At 48.9% G+C, this 17,618-nt stretch overlaps 1 protein-coding gene across 2 annotated transcripts in view; it reads right to left on the minus strand.

Moving 5' to 3' along the window:
* ADGRD1 (adhesion G protein-coupled receptor D1) overlaps positions 1 to 17,618 on the minus strand; it is a 174,094-nt gene that overhangs the window by 122,324 nt on the left and 34,152 nt on the right. For both annotated transcript variants that reach the window (XM_043488811.1, XM_043488803.1), the window contains 6 exons: positions 16,018 to 16,082; positions 15,147 to 15,302; positions 11,742 to 11,801; positions 8,575 to 8,692; positions 8,081 to 8,191; positions 6,163 to 6,238 (listed from right to left, as the gene is read on the minus strand). In XM_043488811.1, coding sequence (XP_043344746.1) covers positions 6,163 to 6,238; positions 8,081 to 8,191; positions 8,575 to 8,692; positions 11,742 to 11,801; positions 15,147 to 15,302; positions 16,018 to 16,082 — 586 coding nt within the window. The remainder of the gene's footprint in view (positions 1 to 6,162; positions 6,239 to 8,080; positions 8,192 to 8,574; positions 8,693 to 11,741; positions 11,802 to 15,146; positions 15,303 to 16,017; positions 16,083 to 17,618) is intronic.

Genomic DNA, 17,618 nt, shown 5'->3' on the forward strand with positions numbered 1-17,618 from the left:
GGACACCCAAGCACATGGAGAGATGAGTTCAGTCCTCAAGCAAGAGAAATCAGCATGCATGGAACAAGAAAAGGCGGTCTCATTAACAGATCACTCCAAGTATGAGGCCCCACAGTTGAACCAGAAGGCTGAGCGCCAAAGAACTGATGCTTCTGGATTGTGGTGCTGGAGAAGACTCTTGAGAGTCCCATGGACAGCAAGGAGATCAAACCAGTCCATCCTAAAGGAGATCAACTCTGAATATTCATTGGAAGGACTGGTGCTGAAGCAGAAGTTCCAATACTTTGGCTACCTGATGCTAAGAGCCAACTCACTGGAAAAGATTTTGATGCTGGGAAAGATCGAGGACAGGAGGAGAAGGGGGTGACAGAGGATGAGATGGTTGAATGGCATCACCGAATCAATGGACACGAGTTTGAGCAAACTCCGGGAGATGGTGAAGGACAGGGAAGCTTGGCATGCTGCAGTCCATGGGGTCAGAAAGAGTCGGACACAACTGAGTGATTGAACAACAACAGGTAAACCAAGTTGTACAGGGAGATTTGAAACAAAAAATAAAACTGGAAATATCCCCTAGTAAATGAACTCCTTTGCTAGCAAGTTCCTGCTCAAACATGGTGCCCTGCTCACTCTGGAGTCTATCTCCATCCTTTCTATCAGAGCTGCATTCTCACTGATGCTTGAGGGAGCAGAGAGGGGACAGGAAATGCTAAGCAAAGGAAACTTAAACCTCCTGAAAGATCTGAAAGATGCTGCACATGGAAACGTGGGTGAGAGCCTTGGAGAGACTCGGGAGAATTCTCAAGTGGTATGAGAAGCCTCTGACTGATGGAAACAAAGGAAGAGAGCACCCACCAGAATGGTGGACGTGACCTCCATGGCCCAGGTGGCTTAGTCGCTGAGTTCTCGGTATCAAGAAGTAGTTCCCTGGTGGTTCAGTGATAAAGAATCTGCCTGCCAACCCAGGAGACACAGGTTCAATCCCTGATCCAGGAGGATCCCACATGCTGCAAGCAACGATTGCGCTCCCGTGGCCTTGAGCCCATGCTCCCCAACAAGAGAAGCCACCGCCACAAGAAGCCCATGCACTGCAACTACAGAAAAAGTCCACACAGCAACGAAAACTCAGCACACCCAATAAATAATAAAGTAGTTCAGTGGGGTCTCTCAAGAGAGAACGGCAAGAACCAGAATCTCTGCCCCAAGCAGGACCCTCCTCTCCAAACCTTGCACTGCAAGAGTCACGCCAACAGAAAACGTGCTAGAAACAGTGCCCCTAGATTCCCAGCTCCTACCATTCTGCCATTTTTGCTTTGTCTGGCCTCTCTCTCTCTCTCTCTCTCTCTCCCTTACACACACACACACACACACACACACACACACACACACACACACACACACCCTTCTTTTTGCTGAATCATCAGAAACTACATCATGACACTCCACCTCTAAATACTTTAAGTGTATCTTCTAAAAATAAAGACTGCCTCCTACATAACCACCCTAACCATCAACACGCTCAGAAATCTGACCCAGCTTCAACCCGTGATCTGGTGTCTGGTCCATGGTCCAGCATCCTCAGTGTCCCCAGGGTGTCTGTCAGAGCTCTGCTTTTCTGTCAAGGAAGGGGCAGCATCCATTTAGTCACCACATCCCCCAAGTCCCCTCTGATCTGGAGCAGCCCCTACTCCTGTTACTGCTTCCACTGCATGGACGTGTGACAGTCCAAACCAAGGTTTTACAAAACAGCCCTTGACTGTTCCCTCATGGGGAGCGTCAGGCGGAGCATCTGGGGGCAGGATGACTCTTGCCACTGCTTCCCATTGTAGGATGCAGGACGTCAGCCTGCCCCAATGTCCGTGAGACTGAGCATGACCCCTTGACTGAAGTGGTCTCTGCTCTCCAAGACCTTCTCACATAGTGATTAACAGGCACCCTGTGGGGCAACAGGGAAGAACCCTGTGCCCACACAACCCTTCGCCCAGGGGTGTCAGCATTGAGGATGACTGCCCGAATCAGTGGCTACACCACGGGCTGCTACACGATGATTCTGACCCTGTCATTCCTTCTGCCTGGATGGCTTGGCTTTACAAAGACGTGAAGACACAGGAATTCCCTGGAGGATCAGCAGTTAAGACTCCATGCTTCCAATGCAGGGTGCGAGGGTTCAATTCCTGGCCAGGGAGCTCCCACATGCCTCACAGCATGGCCAAAAATAAATGAAAACATACAGCGTTAAAAATAAAAAGAGATGCAGACATTAAAGTTAAGTCGAACCCCTGGAACATATCCTTCTGAAGCACAAGTGAGTCCATCACTGAGAGGTTGACATGCAGAGGCCCGAGTCCCACACCTGCAGTGAAGGAGTCCCACCCTTTCTGAGTCCCAGACCCATCTATGGAGGAGGAGCAGGTGACTCTGCGCCCTGTCCAGCTCGGATCACTGGTTTGAAGGAACAGCTATCCCAGCTGCCCACATGGCAGATGAGAATAAGTAAGAACTGAACAAGGAACAGCTGTCCCAGCTGCCTACATGGCAGATGAGAATCAGTAAGAACTGAACATTTCTCATCACTATGGGGCCAGGGCCAGGGACCTCAGAGGATCCCTTGTGTCCAGGCCCATGAAGGGACAAAGGACGCCCCCATCCAGGACCTGTGCATGGTCAGTCATTGCCCCAGGGCAGACATCACTGGGGCCCAGGGTGGTCAACAGAGGATGAGTGCGGGGAGGAGCCCATCCACCCCTGACCCCCTCCTATCCCATTAATTTCATGTGCTAACTCCACACCCCAGGGAGGTTTAAAGGATGTCACGATTCCACTGCATCCTTTCAACCTCACACCGAAGAAACATAAATGTGTGAGGGTGATAACACACAAAACTAAAGTGGAATGACGTCAGCTGTGCAAGCAAGCAGGAACACCAGAACACTATCAAGGCGATTGCACTAATCTGCTTCTAATTGTGCGTGGAATTTGATAATTATCTTAAAGGCAGAGAATGGGAGAACAGCCAAGCATCTTATGAAATGACAAAGGAAGAGCTTAAATATCATGTTCAAGGGTACCAAGCTTTACTAAACCATTAAGTCAGAGCTCACAGAGATCCTCAGAAATCAGGACAGCCATCCTATCTTAGAAAGAAGCAAGCGGGCAGAGAGACCGCCAGGCTTGTGCCAAGTTCACCAGCTGGGCAGGGTGGCCGACTGGGAGTAAAAAGCCGGGAGCCTGGCTCCGACTCTGCCTGTGAACCACAGCTGGTGTCACCCCTGTGCCACCTCGTGCTACAGCAGCTAAGACAACAAATACAGGGACCACACTTGATGAGCCCACGGGGTGATTCTTTCCGAGGTTAATGTTGACAACAAGACATCTTTGCATCATGTGGTTGACCTTAGAACTGAAGACCCAACACCTGAAAAATAAGCGGTCATCATCGCAAAATCATTCTGTTTTGACTTTGGAAAAATAACTGAACACTTGCATTCGCTGCCTGCAGAGTTCAGAGGTCCATGGTATTAATGTCAGTGGGTAGAGGGCTGTGAGTTGGGGGGTTCTTTGCCTGTGTGAGTCTCTCAGCCCACAGCTTGCAGAGGATGTGAGAGCAGATCATGGTGCTCTGGGTCCTGAGGCTCCGGGGAGTCCTGCCTGGAGACCCCTGGGCAACGAGAGCAGGAGAGGGATGGGAGGGTTGGAGCCCGTAGGATCAGTGGTCCCCAATATTTTTGGCACCAGGGAACAGTTTTGTGGAAGACAATTTTTCCATGAACAAGGGGTGGAGTTGAGGGACGGTCTTGGAATAATTCAAGTGCATTACATTTATTGTGCACTTTATATTATTATGACATCAGCTCCACCTCAGATCATCAGGCATTAGATCCTAGAGGTTGGGATCTGCTTGGGATGGAGGACCACACCTGGTGGTCAAGCTTTAAGCACCGGATTCGACTCCCCACAGCAGGGCAGACTTAGCCTTGTCCCCATCCACTGCTGCCAGCACAGGTATAATAGTGCCCACCAAGGTTGTGCAAACCATAGGCACCGCCTGGCCTTATAAATAAAGATTTATTGACACTCAGTCACCCCTGTTTCTTTATGTATTGTCCAGGGCTGCCTTCACACAGCAGATGTGACAGAAACAGTATAGCAGGTAAAGCCAAGAGTATTAACCATCTGGTCCTTTATGCAAAACTTTGCCAACACCCAGAAAGAGTGTGGTTCTGGTCACTGTGAATCAAAGTACCCACTGCCATCTGTAACCCTCAGTCCTGCCTTTGTCCCCTTTCCCAAGGATGAGGGGCGCTGCAGACGTGGTATAAACACCATCCTCCCCACACCCTTACTCCAACCCACAGAAGGATTTGGCCATCCCCAGAAATACACATTTTTATGGATTTCACTGAAAAGTCTGTTTCAGTCTGAACTTCCAGCAGTGAGAGAGGTAAATACATAAATTAGGGCTAAGGCTGGGTCCACTATTCATTCATAATCTTGAGTTTGGAGAAATTTCCCCCAAGTAGTCTAGAGGGCATATTTCCAAGGAAAGGGGGTTGCTTCCTTTGTGACTTTTCTGAAGAATTCTGGAAAACACACCCAGGGTGCCAGGTGTGAACCTGACAACGTGCAGGCTCTCCCCGGCAATCACGCCCAGAACAGGGATTCCCTCCAAGTCGGCTAAACTACGACTGCATGCTTCCCCCAGGCCCGGCGCAGGGTTTTGTACCAAGAGCTGGTCCCTGGTATCAGGTGGGAGAAGAGGCTTCCTCTGAGAAAGCATATGATAACAGGGCTATTTGCATCATTAGAAAGTATATTTATCATTTCTGGTTCATCTGTAGGCGGTTAAAAATAGCTGCCTGCTTTCCATCACACAGGACTCCAAATACCCAGCGGCGGCACCAGCGTCCGAAACCCGCCCCCGCAGCGCCTTCCCATCAGCAGAGATAGTGAGTTTGCAGGAACACCCTTTCTCATACTATCAGCTTTCCCAGGCTTGGTCCTGGCACGGGAGGGAAGCGGGGCCTCATCGGGGCCAGGGGTGGAGGCGCTGTGCGGCTCCCTCTGAGATGCACAGCTCTGCCTCCAGGCACCTTTTCAGAGCCTGCACTCTGGGCCGGGCGCTGTGCCAGACTCCCGGGAAGAGAGATGGACCAGAGCCTGCCTGCTGCCCTCTGCAGGGCCCCTGCCTAGGGCGGGTCTGCGGCCAACAGAAACGGCTTTGCCTTCCAAACACTAACTGTAGACGTGGGCCCCTTGGGCTCTTGGGCTCATACCTCATTGGCAATTTCTCTGCCCCGGCCCTGGGCTCTGCTCCCTGTCCCCTCCAAGGGACCCCTTGAAAGGGAGGAACAGGTCCCACCCTCATCTTTCCTGGAGGAACCAGCCCCTCCCTGTGGTCTGAGTACAGCTGATCCACCCCCAAATCCAAGAAGGTCATGTGAACAGACCTGGCCAATGAGAGAGCAGGATCCTCTCCCATGTGACTGGGGGGGGGGGGCAGGATGGGCACGTGACCCAAGCTGGCCAATCACAGTCTTCCCTAGATTTTGAATGAAACTGACTTTTCACTCACGAAAGACAATTACTTTCCTGCTTGAGATCTCAGGACCCAAACCCATGTGGGTCTGAATCTATAGGAGCCAGCAATGCCTCTACGAAGGGGCTTGCCAGGAAATGAGTTGACATGGAGGAGACCAGGTTAAAGCAGTATCTTCTGGGTCCCTGGATCCAGCCATGCCTGAAGCTGACTGCTCCTGCCCTTCCTAGTCCCATGAGCCCTCAGTTCCCTTCTGCCTAAGCTGATATATCCAACGCAGTCTTGACTGATGTAGGCATGTGCTGCTCGTTTCCCATTCTACAGAAGTGGAATCTGAGGCTCAGAGGGGCCAACTGACTTGTCCAAGGTCACACAGCTGCAGATGGAATGGTCACTCAGCCGGTGCTCCTGACCACTGCACTTTCAGCCCATGCCCCAGGGCTTGCTGAACCCCCCGGGTAGGCATCCCTGCGTCTTCTTTGGCTCTTAACAGTGAAGCACAAGTTCTCTGAGACAAGACTGCATGAGCCTCTGGTGGCAGGGAGGTGGGGGTGTCACAGTGGTCTGCTACACAGCAAACAGGCACCCCCTCCCCACTCCATGCTCTGTGGCCCCCAGAAACTCACTTGGTGTTGGCCGGCTGGATGTTGCTCAAGTAGTAGTGCACCGAATGGTAGAGAAGCCCCACGATGGTGGTCCAGGCTGGGGAAAGAGCAGACGACCAGACAGCTCTCAGCATCCCCAGTGATAAACCAGAGAAACACAAAACCCCCACCAAAAGTGCTTGCCCAGCAACACACAGTGTAGACGTCACACCCAGGAACCCAGCAGCTCCTCAAGAGCAAGGAGGTGGACATTCAGGGGCAGAACTGACCATGAGGACAGAGTTTGAGTACAGATTCCACTCCACCCTTCAACTGTGAATGCAACCACGGCAACCACTCCCTGCTCCGCCCCTGAGCCAGCTCTGGACACATAGATGCTACAGCTCTTGGCAGAGGGTGAGTGGGTGGGCGGGCAGACGTTCCAGGAACACCACGTGCCTCTGAAGGCAGAGCCCGGTTGAGCTGTGGATGGCAGTGCCAGGCAATAGCGCTGCAGCCATGAGCGAATCTCAGTGGCTATCTGTGTTTGCAGTATTTACAGCAATCTCAGCACCCCAGTGGGGCAGCGGATGCAGGATTTACAAGTCACCCAGACACCTGCCACTCCTTCTGCTGGGTTCCACCTCTCTGTGCTATTCCAACTTGGAAACAGGAATCATCCATTCTGTTACCTCCCTCTGCTAACTTAATAGGAGGTTGGGAGGAGCAAGTCTCACAATGCTTCCTGAGTTCTTCAGAATATCTGTTGAGTGTGTTGAAATTTCAAGAATGTATATAACAATTCACATCACATTTACTATGGGCCAGGCTCTGGTGTAAGAGCAGTCTCTTCTAATTCTCACCACAAAATATTGGGGCAGATACTAAGGCTGTCCCATAAGTCACAGATGAGGAAACGGAGGCCACGCAGGTTCAGTAACTTGCCCATTGAGTGGCTGAACCAGGATTCGAACCCAGGGATTTCAGCCACGGAGTCAGTGCTTGTGACCAGTTAGTTCTACTGCCAAGTGTGAGAAGTTTCCATGTGGGAAGATCACATGAGGCTGTGATCTTGCTGATTCTGAAAAATTGGGGATTTCTAACAGCCATGCAGCCACATGAGATAAAACCCCATGTGCAGTGGTATGCATTAGGTCAACCTTGGCATTGCCCCTGGATCTCTCCCTTCTATAGTTCACTCTGAGTGTGGGAGGACAGTCCCCTGAGAGCAGGACACCCTGACATCCCTGAGCACCCTTCACAAGGCAAACTAGAGGGTGCAGGGAGCAGAGGTCAGTTCCCAAGGGCTGGGGAGTGAGGGCCCCGAGCTGGAGACGGGACCACTGTCCTCCCCACCCAGACTGGTCCTCAGTCTTGAAGGCAGAATGGGAAGAACGTGGCCTCTGGCCAGATGGTCGGGTGCCGAGAATCCACAACTCCCTTGACTGCCCAAGGTCCCTGGGACAGTGACAGAGCTGCAGAGGCAGTCATCTTTCAAGGGGCAGGGGGACAGTCACGACAGCAAAAATGGCCAGAGCCACCCGAGCCCCCTAGAGAGTAATTGAGATCACCTCGGCTGCTGTCCCATCACTATCCTTGACTTCAACCTGCCCAGGAGGAGAACCCCGGGCTCCTGAGCAGACAAAATCCCTCACCCAGCCACCCAGCCTGAGGCCACCCCAGCAGGGAGGGGAGGTGCCCACATCAGTTCATGGTCCGCTAAGAATCCTCCAGTGAGCAAGTGTAGAATGCAGATTGCCAGCCTGCCTCCCCAGCCCCAGTGCACAAGGCTGGATCGTGGTCGGCATTATGAAGATATCTCAGGAGCATCAAAGACGCACCGTGTTCCCATCATGGAAACCTGGCCCCATCGGCCCAGGGAGGAGGGCTGGGGCAGCCCCTCTGCCCAGTCACAGCTCACAGGCTGAGTCCCTCTGCAAGGGTCCCAAGCTGCACTCACCTTGGCTGTGGAAAGCCTCGTGGGGGATCTCGATGTAGTTCTGCCCCCGGGCTGGGAAGCGGTAGTGGGAGGAATTCATGGTCTTGGGGAGCACTTTGGCCACTGAAAAGTCTAAAACGAGCCAGAGAGAGGAAGCTGCAGTCAGTCAACTCCAGGGCAGGAAACTGGACTGTAAAACCCCATCTGCCTTTGCTTTTTTTTTGACAGAATGAGCTCTCCTGGGGAGAGTAATTACCTTTAGGAAACAAGAACCTAAAAAATGAGTGTCCAGAGCAGTCATTGTGACCATGTGGTGGACCTGTCTGACTGCCACCCGCTGTGTGGGGGGGTGGGTGGGGCTCCTGGCCTGAGGTGACCCCTCTGCCTGAGGGGCGCAAGAAAATGCAGGAGTGCAGCGAAATTCAACAAGCAGGCGGCATTGCCTGCGCCCCCCCTTCCACCCGCCCCCACCTGCCACACAGCCAGCCTCACCCACACCCACACTGCCAAGCTACCTGCCATGGACGAGGAACCCACGATGGCGACCTGGGGCTTGCTGGCCTGCAGGTTGTAAGTTATGTGGCTCATGACGGTGTCAATGGTGTCTATCAAGCCCGGCACCACAGCGCTGTCCTGAAACAACACCACGACAGGAAGGAGACATGAAGATGGAGCTCGCTCAGCACGTGCATGAGTCGGAGGCATCAAACGCACAAACGCACAAGATCAAGCTTCAAGTTCACTGTCAACATTCCTGCAAAGGAGGACACCCAGCACCGGCTGAGTGACGTTTCCGGCCAAGCTCTGTCCTCACGATGACCAGATGAGAGGAGAAACTGTCACACTGCTGACCCGTTTCACAGGCGCGGACGTGACCACGGAGGTCACCCAGCCCAGCGGAGCTCACACAACATGGATACTGGCTGAGGTTGACCCCAGTCACCAGAGCATCAGCTCCAAGGCTTCCACACTCAGACACAGAGTGACCAGACCTGGTCCTGGGTCCACTCTGAACTCACTGGGGACCTTGGCATCTCTCTGATCTGCGCCCCCCACTCCATCCTCTTCTGCTTCATGAGGAGGGGGCTCGTTGCTCCCAACACCCTCCAGGATGAAGATAGTAGTTCTGTCCTAATCTCCACGAAGGGGAGGGTAACTTTGGAGGTGCCAGCACCCCAAGTCACCCCTGGCCTCCCTGACAAGCCTGGTGTGTCTCTTCCTTTTTCCAAGGGCCTCTCCACTCTGAGTCCCCAAAGCAGAGACGATCCTATTGGGTGCTGCCCCCAAGGAGGCAGGGAGTCCCTCCAGGACACCCTGTATTTCTGCAGCTAACTCAGACTGGGCTGATTGCCCCTCATCCTCAGACACACGTCTAGCAGGGAGGGGGCATCTCAGTTCCCCTGAGGGTGTGGTGTGTGAATCTCTGCCATCACACCCCTTCTCTCCTTCCCGCCCTTCTGAAAAAAGCATCCATCTGTTGCTAAGTGTCCCAGGCGTTTTCTCACAAACATATGCTGCATGAGAGTCTAATGAGCTGGAAATAGAATATGGAGGCCAATTTTAGACATTTTCTTTCAGGCCCATGGCCTGACTTCAATCAGCCAAGCACAGTTAAGCACATGAAAATCTGTGTTTCTGGCATGCAGTTCTGTTGGGTAGTGGCTGATTCATACCTTCCCTTTAACGCACAGTAGAGCCTGCCTGAGTCTGAATAGTTTCATGATTATTCATATTTTGTGGCAGAGTATTCAGAAAAAGTTCATGTAAAATGATGCTGAAAGTATATTTGCTCAGGTCCTCCTTGGTCATCTTCTGGGGGCTTGCTGGGTGGCAGTTCCATCCTCCCGGAAATCATCAACTTTGGAGGACTGTGTCTTTTAAAACAGAATTTGTTTCTAGGGAATATTATATTGATCTTAAGTTCATGACTGTTTTTCTCTTCCTTTGCCACTGTGAAGTCCCATCCCATTCTATTTGAAACTGCTCAAATAAAAAGTTCAGGTGTAAATCTTGGAGCAATCTCACTCATAATGAGAAGGAGAGGTCATTCTGCCACAAACTGGCAGATATGTTTTAAACATTATAGGAGTTCAGGAGAAGGAGTACTTTAAATAATGGTGTGCTTGCAGCCCTTCCAGGCAAGATAGTCAAGACTTCTCCTCCTCCCCGCTTCTCCACCCATGCTGGGCAACTGAGGAAGTCACATGTTGAAACAGTAGCCTCAGAAAATGGGCAGTCAGGAATCAGGTCACTGGGCAGAGAAGAGGCTTCCCAGACTCACATCATATTTGGCATGGGTGAGAACTAAATGTCCACTGCATGGAGCCACTGGGATGGATGGTCTATTTGTTACTGCGACATAGCCTAACCTAGCCTGACTGATACAGCATTGCTGAAAAATACTTAATATCATTAGGAAAGATTCTAATTAAAGAGAAACTGGTAAATTCAGATAGCATATTTATAGAATATATATGCATATAAGAATTATATATAATTATATATAATTCCCTGGCAGTCCAGTGGTTAAGACTCTGTGTTCTCACTACCGAGGGTGCAGGTTCAATCTCTGGTCAGGGAACTAAAATCCCACAAACCACATGCTGTGGCCAAAAAAGAGAGAAAGAGAGAGAGAAATTTCTATTATATGCATATAAGAGAACTGAGAACTAGACTGTAAGAAATACATATATATATAGGACTTCCCTGGTGGCTCAGACGGTAAAAGTGTCTGCCTACAATGCAGGAGACCTGGGTTCGATCCCTGGGTTGGGAAGATCCCCTGGAGAAGAAAATGGCAACCCACTCCAGTACTCTTGCCTGGAGAATCCCATGGACGGAGGAGCCTGGTGGGCTACAGTCCATGGGGTCACAAAGAGTCCGACACAACTGAGCGACTTCACTTTCACCTTCACATATATATAAGAATATGAACAATCATTATCACTCAGTCTGAGAATTTCAGGTGATTTTTATTTTATATGTATTTATTATCTGCATTTTCTAACTAGTCCACAACATATTTTGTTTTATTTCTTTTCTTTTTTTTTTAAGCCACTCAGACTACGTTCTCTCCCTCTTCATCTCCAAAAAGGAAAAGAAGAACGATCATCAATGGCTAATGGCAGCTGCAGAAGCAACACCAAAAGTGTTTTATTTCTTAAACGAGTAAAATCAAGAATGTTATTTTTAAAAAGAAAAGAAAAAGCATTTCATTCTCCTAACTCTTTAGAGTACAGAGAAAAGGAGAAGCTGCTTTGATTTCTACACTCATAATCATGCAGTGTATACTGTCACACATTGGACTTTTTCCATTTAATACAGTGATCTTTAATCAAATATGTTTTATTATCATTCAAGGACAATGTGCTGGTAAAAAGAAAAAACTACTAAAATGATAAACAAGCCTACATTCCTCATGAAGAAATCCAACCATTTCCCTGCTCTGTGTTGAGGACAGCACCATGTACTGATGTTTGCAGAGCTCTGATCCATAGAGAAAACACAGCATTGAAAATTAATCACATATCCTGTCGAAATGAGCTCTAATATCCCAGATCTCATGACTGAAAGATGCATCATTTCTCTTATAGATGTGAACTGGGCCATATTTATGCCACTTCAAGGAAGACAAAATGGTTCCCAAGGTACTTCTGAAGACCAAAATGTTCTTTTCTCTTACCTCTGACACAGCAGTCCAGCTGGGCAAACGAAGAACCTCTCCCACGGTGTTTAAGAAAGTCTAAAGGCAGACAAGATGACACTGCTTAGCATGTATTCTTAAGCCTCAAAATCATAAGACCTTCCATTTTCTCATCTCCATCAACCACAGGCTGGGTTTTGCATATATACAGCAGTAAACGAAAATAGCTCTCATCAGTGCATCAGGTTATATTTACAAAGCCCTTTGATAGGTGGTATCTTATTTGCTCCAGGTGACACTCATTAGTCAGTGGCAAGTATTTAGGCTGCTGACTCCTGATCTAGAGCAGTTCATCTGAATAGAAATATAATGCAAGCCAAATTTTTGTTTTAGATTTTCTAGTGACTGCCTTTTTAAAAGTTAAAAGAAAATAGGTGAAATTACTTTTTAATAATATATTTTACTTAGCCAAATATAGCTAAACTATCACTTCAACATGCAATCAATATAAAAATCATCAATTTGATATTTTACATTCTTCTGTTACACTAAATTTTAGAGCTCCAGTGTGTATTTTACACCTTGATTTGAACTGGCCACAGTTCAAGTGTTTAAGAGCCACGTGTGGCTAATGGCCACCTTATTACCCAGCACAAGAAATTCCTTTTCACTTTCTTGTTCAACTATTGGTGGTGAGGAGCCAAGACATCGTGGAACATTGGATAATGGATGCCAAAGATTTTTATTTCTCATCCAATCCAAACTGGTGGGGTTTGAGGTAAATCCACATGATTCCTCTACAGGACACTCAGAGTCAAGTATCCATTCCCACACGACCCACACCAGAGGTTTCAAACTGATGACCCACAGGCTGCATCTGATTCATAAATGTCTTTTATTTGGTTTGTACACAACTGCTTTTAAATTTGTTAGCTGCCCACTTTTTTTTTTAATGGGTGCAATTCCATTTTAAAATTCTGGGGTTTTGCTTTGCTTGCAAAATCAGAAGAAGTAAACATAATGGTTAAAATCAGGAGGCTCTTAAGAAGCTCACTGCCACTCCCCGTGGGTGGGTACTTCCTGGTGAGCCACAGTCTCTACTCCTCCTTATTGTCTGACCTAATCATCCATTTACTTTGTTCATCTGCCTCCTGAATGCATTTGATTTTGCTACTTCTGATACTGTCCAATGTATCTGAGAGGAAACAGGGGAGTTAAAAGGAAAGAGTAAATCACCCAGCTTTAACAGTTTCCTGTGTAGACTTGCATGGAATTTTATGTTCCCATATAGACATCCCTCCAAGACTACGGAGAGGCCTCGACCCTCCCTCTGGGTATCCTCACTCCCACCCACTGTGCTCAACTGAAGAACCCAGAAGTGCTTCCTGCAAAGGAGCCTGGAAGTACTTATACAAGGCTGTCTTGGCCCCGCCCATTTCTCCATATGATTGGCTGAGCCACCGAGCCAGTTCCGTTCCCTTGGCCAGTGATTGGTCTAGGCGTGGTGATGTCAGGGGACCTGCAAGGGGGACCACGGGAAAGAATTGCCTGCCCTGTAAAGACAGAAGTGCCCCCTGCCTTTCCTTTCCCTCCTGGTCTTTGTCAATGAGGTGTGGTGTTTGGAGCCATTTCAGTCACTTGGAAACAGAGTAGAATGCCAAGAGAACAGCAATTCTGCCACCTAGATCCTTGCTGTGAATGAAAGACTGAAGTAATCAAACATGGAGTGAAGCAATTAAATGCCCTTATTTTAACAATACTTGGTCATATTACTGTTTACTTGCAACCAAAACCATTCTAACAGAGACAGACTTGGGTCATCAAAGTATCCCTATGTCACAGACTGGGAAACTGAGGTTTGAAAACAGCACAGAGCTGAGGGTTAAACCCGGGCTTGCCTGACTCCAGAGTCACTGAGCGCCTGCAGCTCAGGACACTTGTCAGATTCCATGGTCCATCTTCACCCTCTCAGTCCTGAGCCTCTTGGAAGCAGGAAGCAGTTCTTGGTCATCCTGGATCCCCAGAACTTACCACATTCTATGAATGAATGAACAGAATCTGACAAGTCTTACTCTTGCTTCTATCACCTAGGCAGGAGAGCTATTGGCACAAATACCTCCTAGCATATCAAGACGTCTTGTTTACTAAACACATGCTTTCCCATGCTTCTTTGGCTGCTTCTTTGGGTTTGTCTTCAGCAAGGAAACCAGGAAGGATTGAGAAGTCTTAAAAAGCACTCACCAAGTGCCAGAGTCATACTATGCACATAGGAACCTGCTTGCTACTGCTAAGTCACTTCAGCTGTGTCCAACTCTGTGCGACTCCATAGACGGCATCCCACCAGGCTCCCCCGCCCCTGGGAGTCTCCAGGCAAGAATACTGGAGTGGGGTGCCATTGCCTTCTCCGAGGAACTTTCTTAGAATCCAATAAAGTAAGTACTACTATTACCTCCAAATATCTCAGATGAGCAAAGTGAGGCAGAGATATAAAGTAACGTGACCAAGGGTGCACAGTAAGTAACCAGCAGAGAGATGTTCAGCCCAGCAATCAGACCCTATACTTCCTGCTCTTAACCCTTATCTACATTTTTGAGGTGTAACAGTCTCACATTCCTTTTCTCTGGATATCAGCAGCCAAGAGCCCTGTGCTGAGATTGAAGTTATCAGGCCCATACAAGCCCAGCATCCTCCTCTACCTTGACCTGGAAAGATCTTAAGGAGAATGTAAAGAGAAAGTACCTTGGTTCTAGTGCCATACATGGTACATTCACTATGTGTTTTCAATAACTTTGAGAATTCCCATTGAGATACGTCACAGCATTGGGGTCACACTACGACCCCATGGCTAAATCTGCCAAAGACCCAACTCTGCATTCTAGCTGTTGCCAAGGGAGGTAGCAGAGCTTAGAGCCAGATTTGCAAATTCAAATGCGTACAGGGGTCAAGTGGGGCTTTCCTGGTGGCTCAAACAGTAAAGAATTTTCCTGCAATGCGGGAGACCCGGGTTCAATCCCTGGGTCAGGAAGATCCCCTGGAGGAGGGCATGGCAACCCACTCCAGTATTCTTGCCTGGAGAATCCCAGGGACAGAGGAACCTGGTGGTTTGCAATCCATAGAGTCACAGAATTGGACATGACTGAAGCAATGAGGCACGTGAAGGGGCCAGGTAGATGGAGAGACAGGCCAGCTTGACTGGACACTGGGAAAAGGAGATGAAGAGTCAAGTCTCATCTGAAAGAAATTCCACCGAGCTGTGTAGAGCTGACTACACAGTGTGTGGTCCACGCCATCTGGCTGTTCATGAGAATTCTGAAACCCAGACTTCTATATAAAAGTTTCTGATTTTTTCAGCTCCGTGTAGGTCAAACAAGACACACTTGTCGGTCATGGTCTGGCAGTTTGCCATCCCTGATCCACTGGGCACAGAAATCACATAGCCTTTACCTTGGTGAGGTTGAATGCTGTCTCCTCTGAGAGGGATTTATTGGGTAAGCTGAGGGACATATTTTGAAGGTAACTCAGAACAATTCCAGGACTCCGGAAGTTTTTCCTCTCCTCTGTCAAGTTGGTTATGATGGGATGGTAGGCATCGGTGGGCATCTGAAAGAAATCAGTGACACGAGTTCCTGTTAAGAGCTAAAGCCAAGATTTCTACAGAAGTTCAGTCTGTCCTTTGGGCCTCATGCTTCTCACACCATAATAATCATGACAATAGCACTTCCTATATGCTCTTGTGACCATTTAACATATATTAACATTTCATCCTTACAACAACCTCATGAAATACACACGCGATTGACAGATGAAACTAAGCATGAAGAGGCTTATGCAGAAATAAATGAGAGAACTGGGATTTGAACCCCAACAGGTGGTGCTAGAGTCTGTTCCCTCACTATTTCATTAAAGTTCTCATGGAAGGAAAGTTGATTGATTACAAATGCTCATATCAGAAGGGAACACTTTCTAAAGGAATGGATCCTTTCCTCGAACATCAGAAGAAGATGGTGCGGAGAGAAGCTAAGTGTCCAGGCCACCTCCTTCTCACTCTCTAGTCATGCGCCAAGTGCAGCAAGAAACAGCCTCATGTTGGGTGGTCCCTGGTAAGTTTTGTTGTTCCATGTGGGCACCTGAGGCTACAGGTCATGGGGAGCCGAGGGTCTTCCCTTCAGTCACACTGAGCATCAAGGATTAGTGCTAACACTGGCTACCAAGACAGAGCCAGTCGGTCTAATGGGATTCCCACTCTCCTGTCACATAGTCCAAGCAAAAAGACATCACCAAGATGGGGGGAGCAAAACTAAATGCATCTGCTCACCATGGTGTTCGCTGTGGGTGTCACAGAGAAGCTGGGTGATATTGAAGACAGCGAAAGCTGCTCTCCTAAAAAAAAAAAAACAAAACAATAATACTTAATTAAGGACTGAAACGTGGTCACTTCGTTCACCCTCAGGAAGGCCTGTTTTTTTTGTTTTTTTTTCACAAAAATCTACCAGTTTCAGGCACAAACTAAGAAAGCCTGAGAACGCTGTGAGTAGGAATGTTTCTGGAAAGATAAAGGTCTAATAAATCAGCCAAATGGGGAGATTATATGGATTTTCGCAGATCAAATTACTTTTCCATTTATAGTCTAAATTGCTTGGAAACACCCTTCAGGCAAAACATCATATAAAAAGATGATTTCATACAAGCTTGCACCAATTTCAAATAAATAAAGAAGCAAAAGAAATGGATTTCCATCGCACTGTGGACTAGTTAGACATAAAATACAGAGGGTTGTGAATCACTGGGCTGGGACAGACAGGAAACCTGGCCCCTTCCCTTCCAGCAAGATGACACTGGAACCCAGTCAAGTGGTGGGGAGACCATCTTCTTGAGCCCCTCCCATCCCAAGGATTCTATTCAAGACCCCATGTGGTCAGTTATGAATGACCACAATCAGAAAGACATCCAAAACCAAAGATGTAGCCATGGGACTTCCCTGGTGGTCCGGTAGTTAAGCATCCATCTTGCAATGCAAGTGACACAGGTTCAATCCCTGGTCTGGGAAGATCCCCCATGCCCCAGGGCAACTAAGCGCTCGAGCTGCAACTCCTGAAACCCTCTCGCCTAGAGCGAGAGAAACCACTGCAACAAGAAGCCTGCACGCCGCAAGGAAGAGTAGCCTCCACTCGCCACAACCAGAGAGAGTCCGTGCACAGCAATGAAGATCCAGCACAGTCAAAAAGAAACAGAACAAAACATGTGCCATGATTTACTGTTTTCTGCCTGTTTATCTGGAGAAGGCAATGGCACCCCACTCCAGTACTCTTGCCTGGAAAATCCCATGGACAGAGGAGCCTGGTAGGCTGCAGTCCATGGGGTCATGAAGAGTCAGACACGACTGAGCGACTTCACTCTCACTTTTCACTTTCATGCATTGGAGGAGGAAATGGCAACCCACTCCAGTGTTCTTGCCTGGAGAATCCCAGGGACGGGGGAGCCTGGTGGGCTGCCGTCTATGGGGTCGCACAGGGCTGGACACGACTGATGCGACTTAGCAGCAGCAGTAGCAGCAGCCTGTTTGTCACCAGCTAAGGGATTAGGAGAAGGGCCCCCTCCAGACAGGTCACCCAAATGCTCCCCCTTTGGGCACCTGCAGCCTAGATCACTCACAGCTTCATGTGCAGACAGATCTTTATGCAAAGAACAGGCTCTACTCTGTCCTTGGGCACAGCACCACAGCAGCTGGATTTTAGCCCCAGCTGTCTGGCTGATTACAGCTGCCCTGAACCCAGCTGGGCTAGACTAAGCGATGGCCCAGGAGCCCCACACCAGGTCTTCAGGGGTCTTTGAGGGACACTTTTCAATACAGGCTTTACATCATGGCCTCTGTCTTCAGAACCAAATCCCCAAGTGATGTGGGATTAGGAGTCCAGT

The sequence above is a fragment of the Cervus canadensis genome, chromosome 1 (genome assembly GCF_019320065.1).
Source record: "Cervus canadensis isolate Bull #8, Minnesota chromosome 1, ASM1932006v1, whole genome shotgun sequence".
Lineage (NCBI taxonomy): Eukaryota > Metazoa > Chordata > Mammalia > Artiodactyla > Cervidae > Cervus > Cervus canadensis.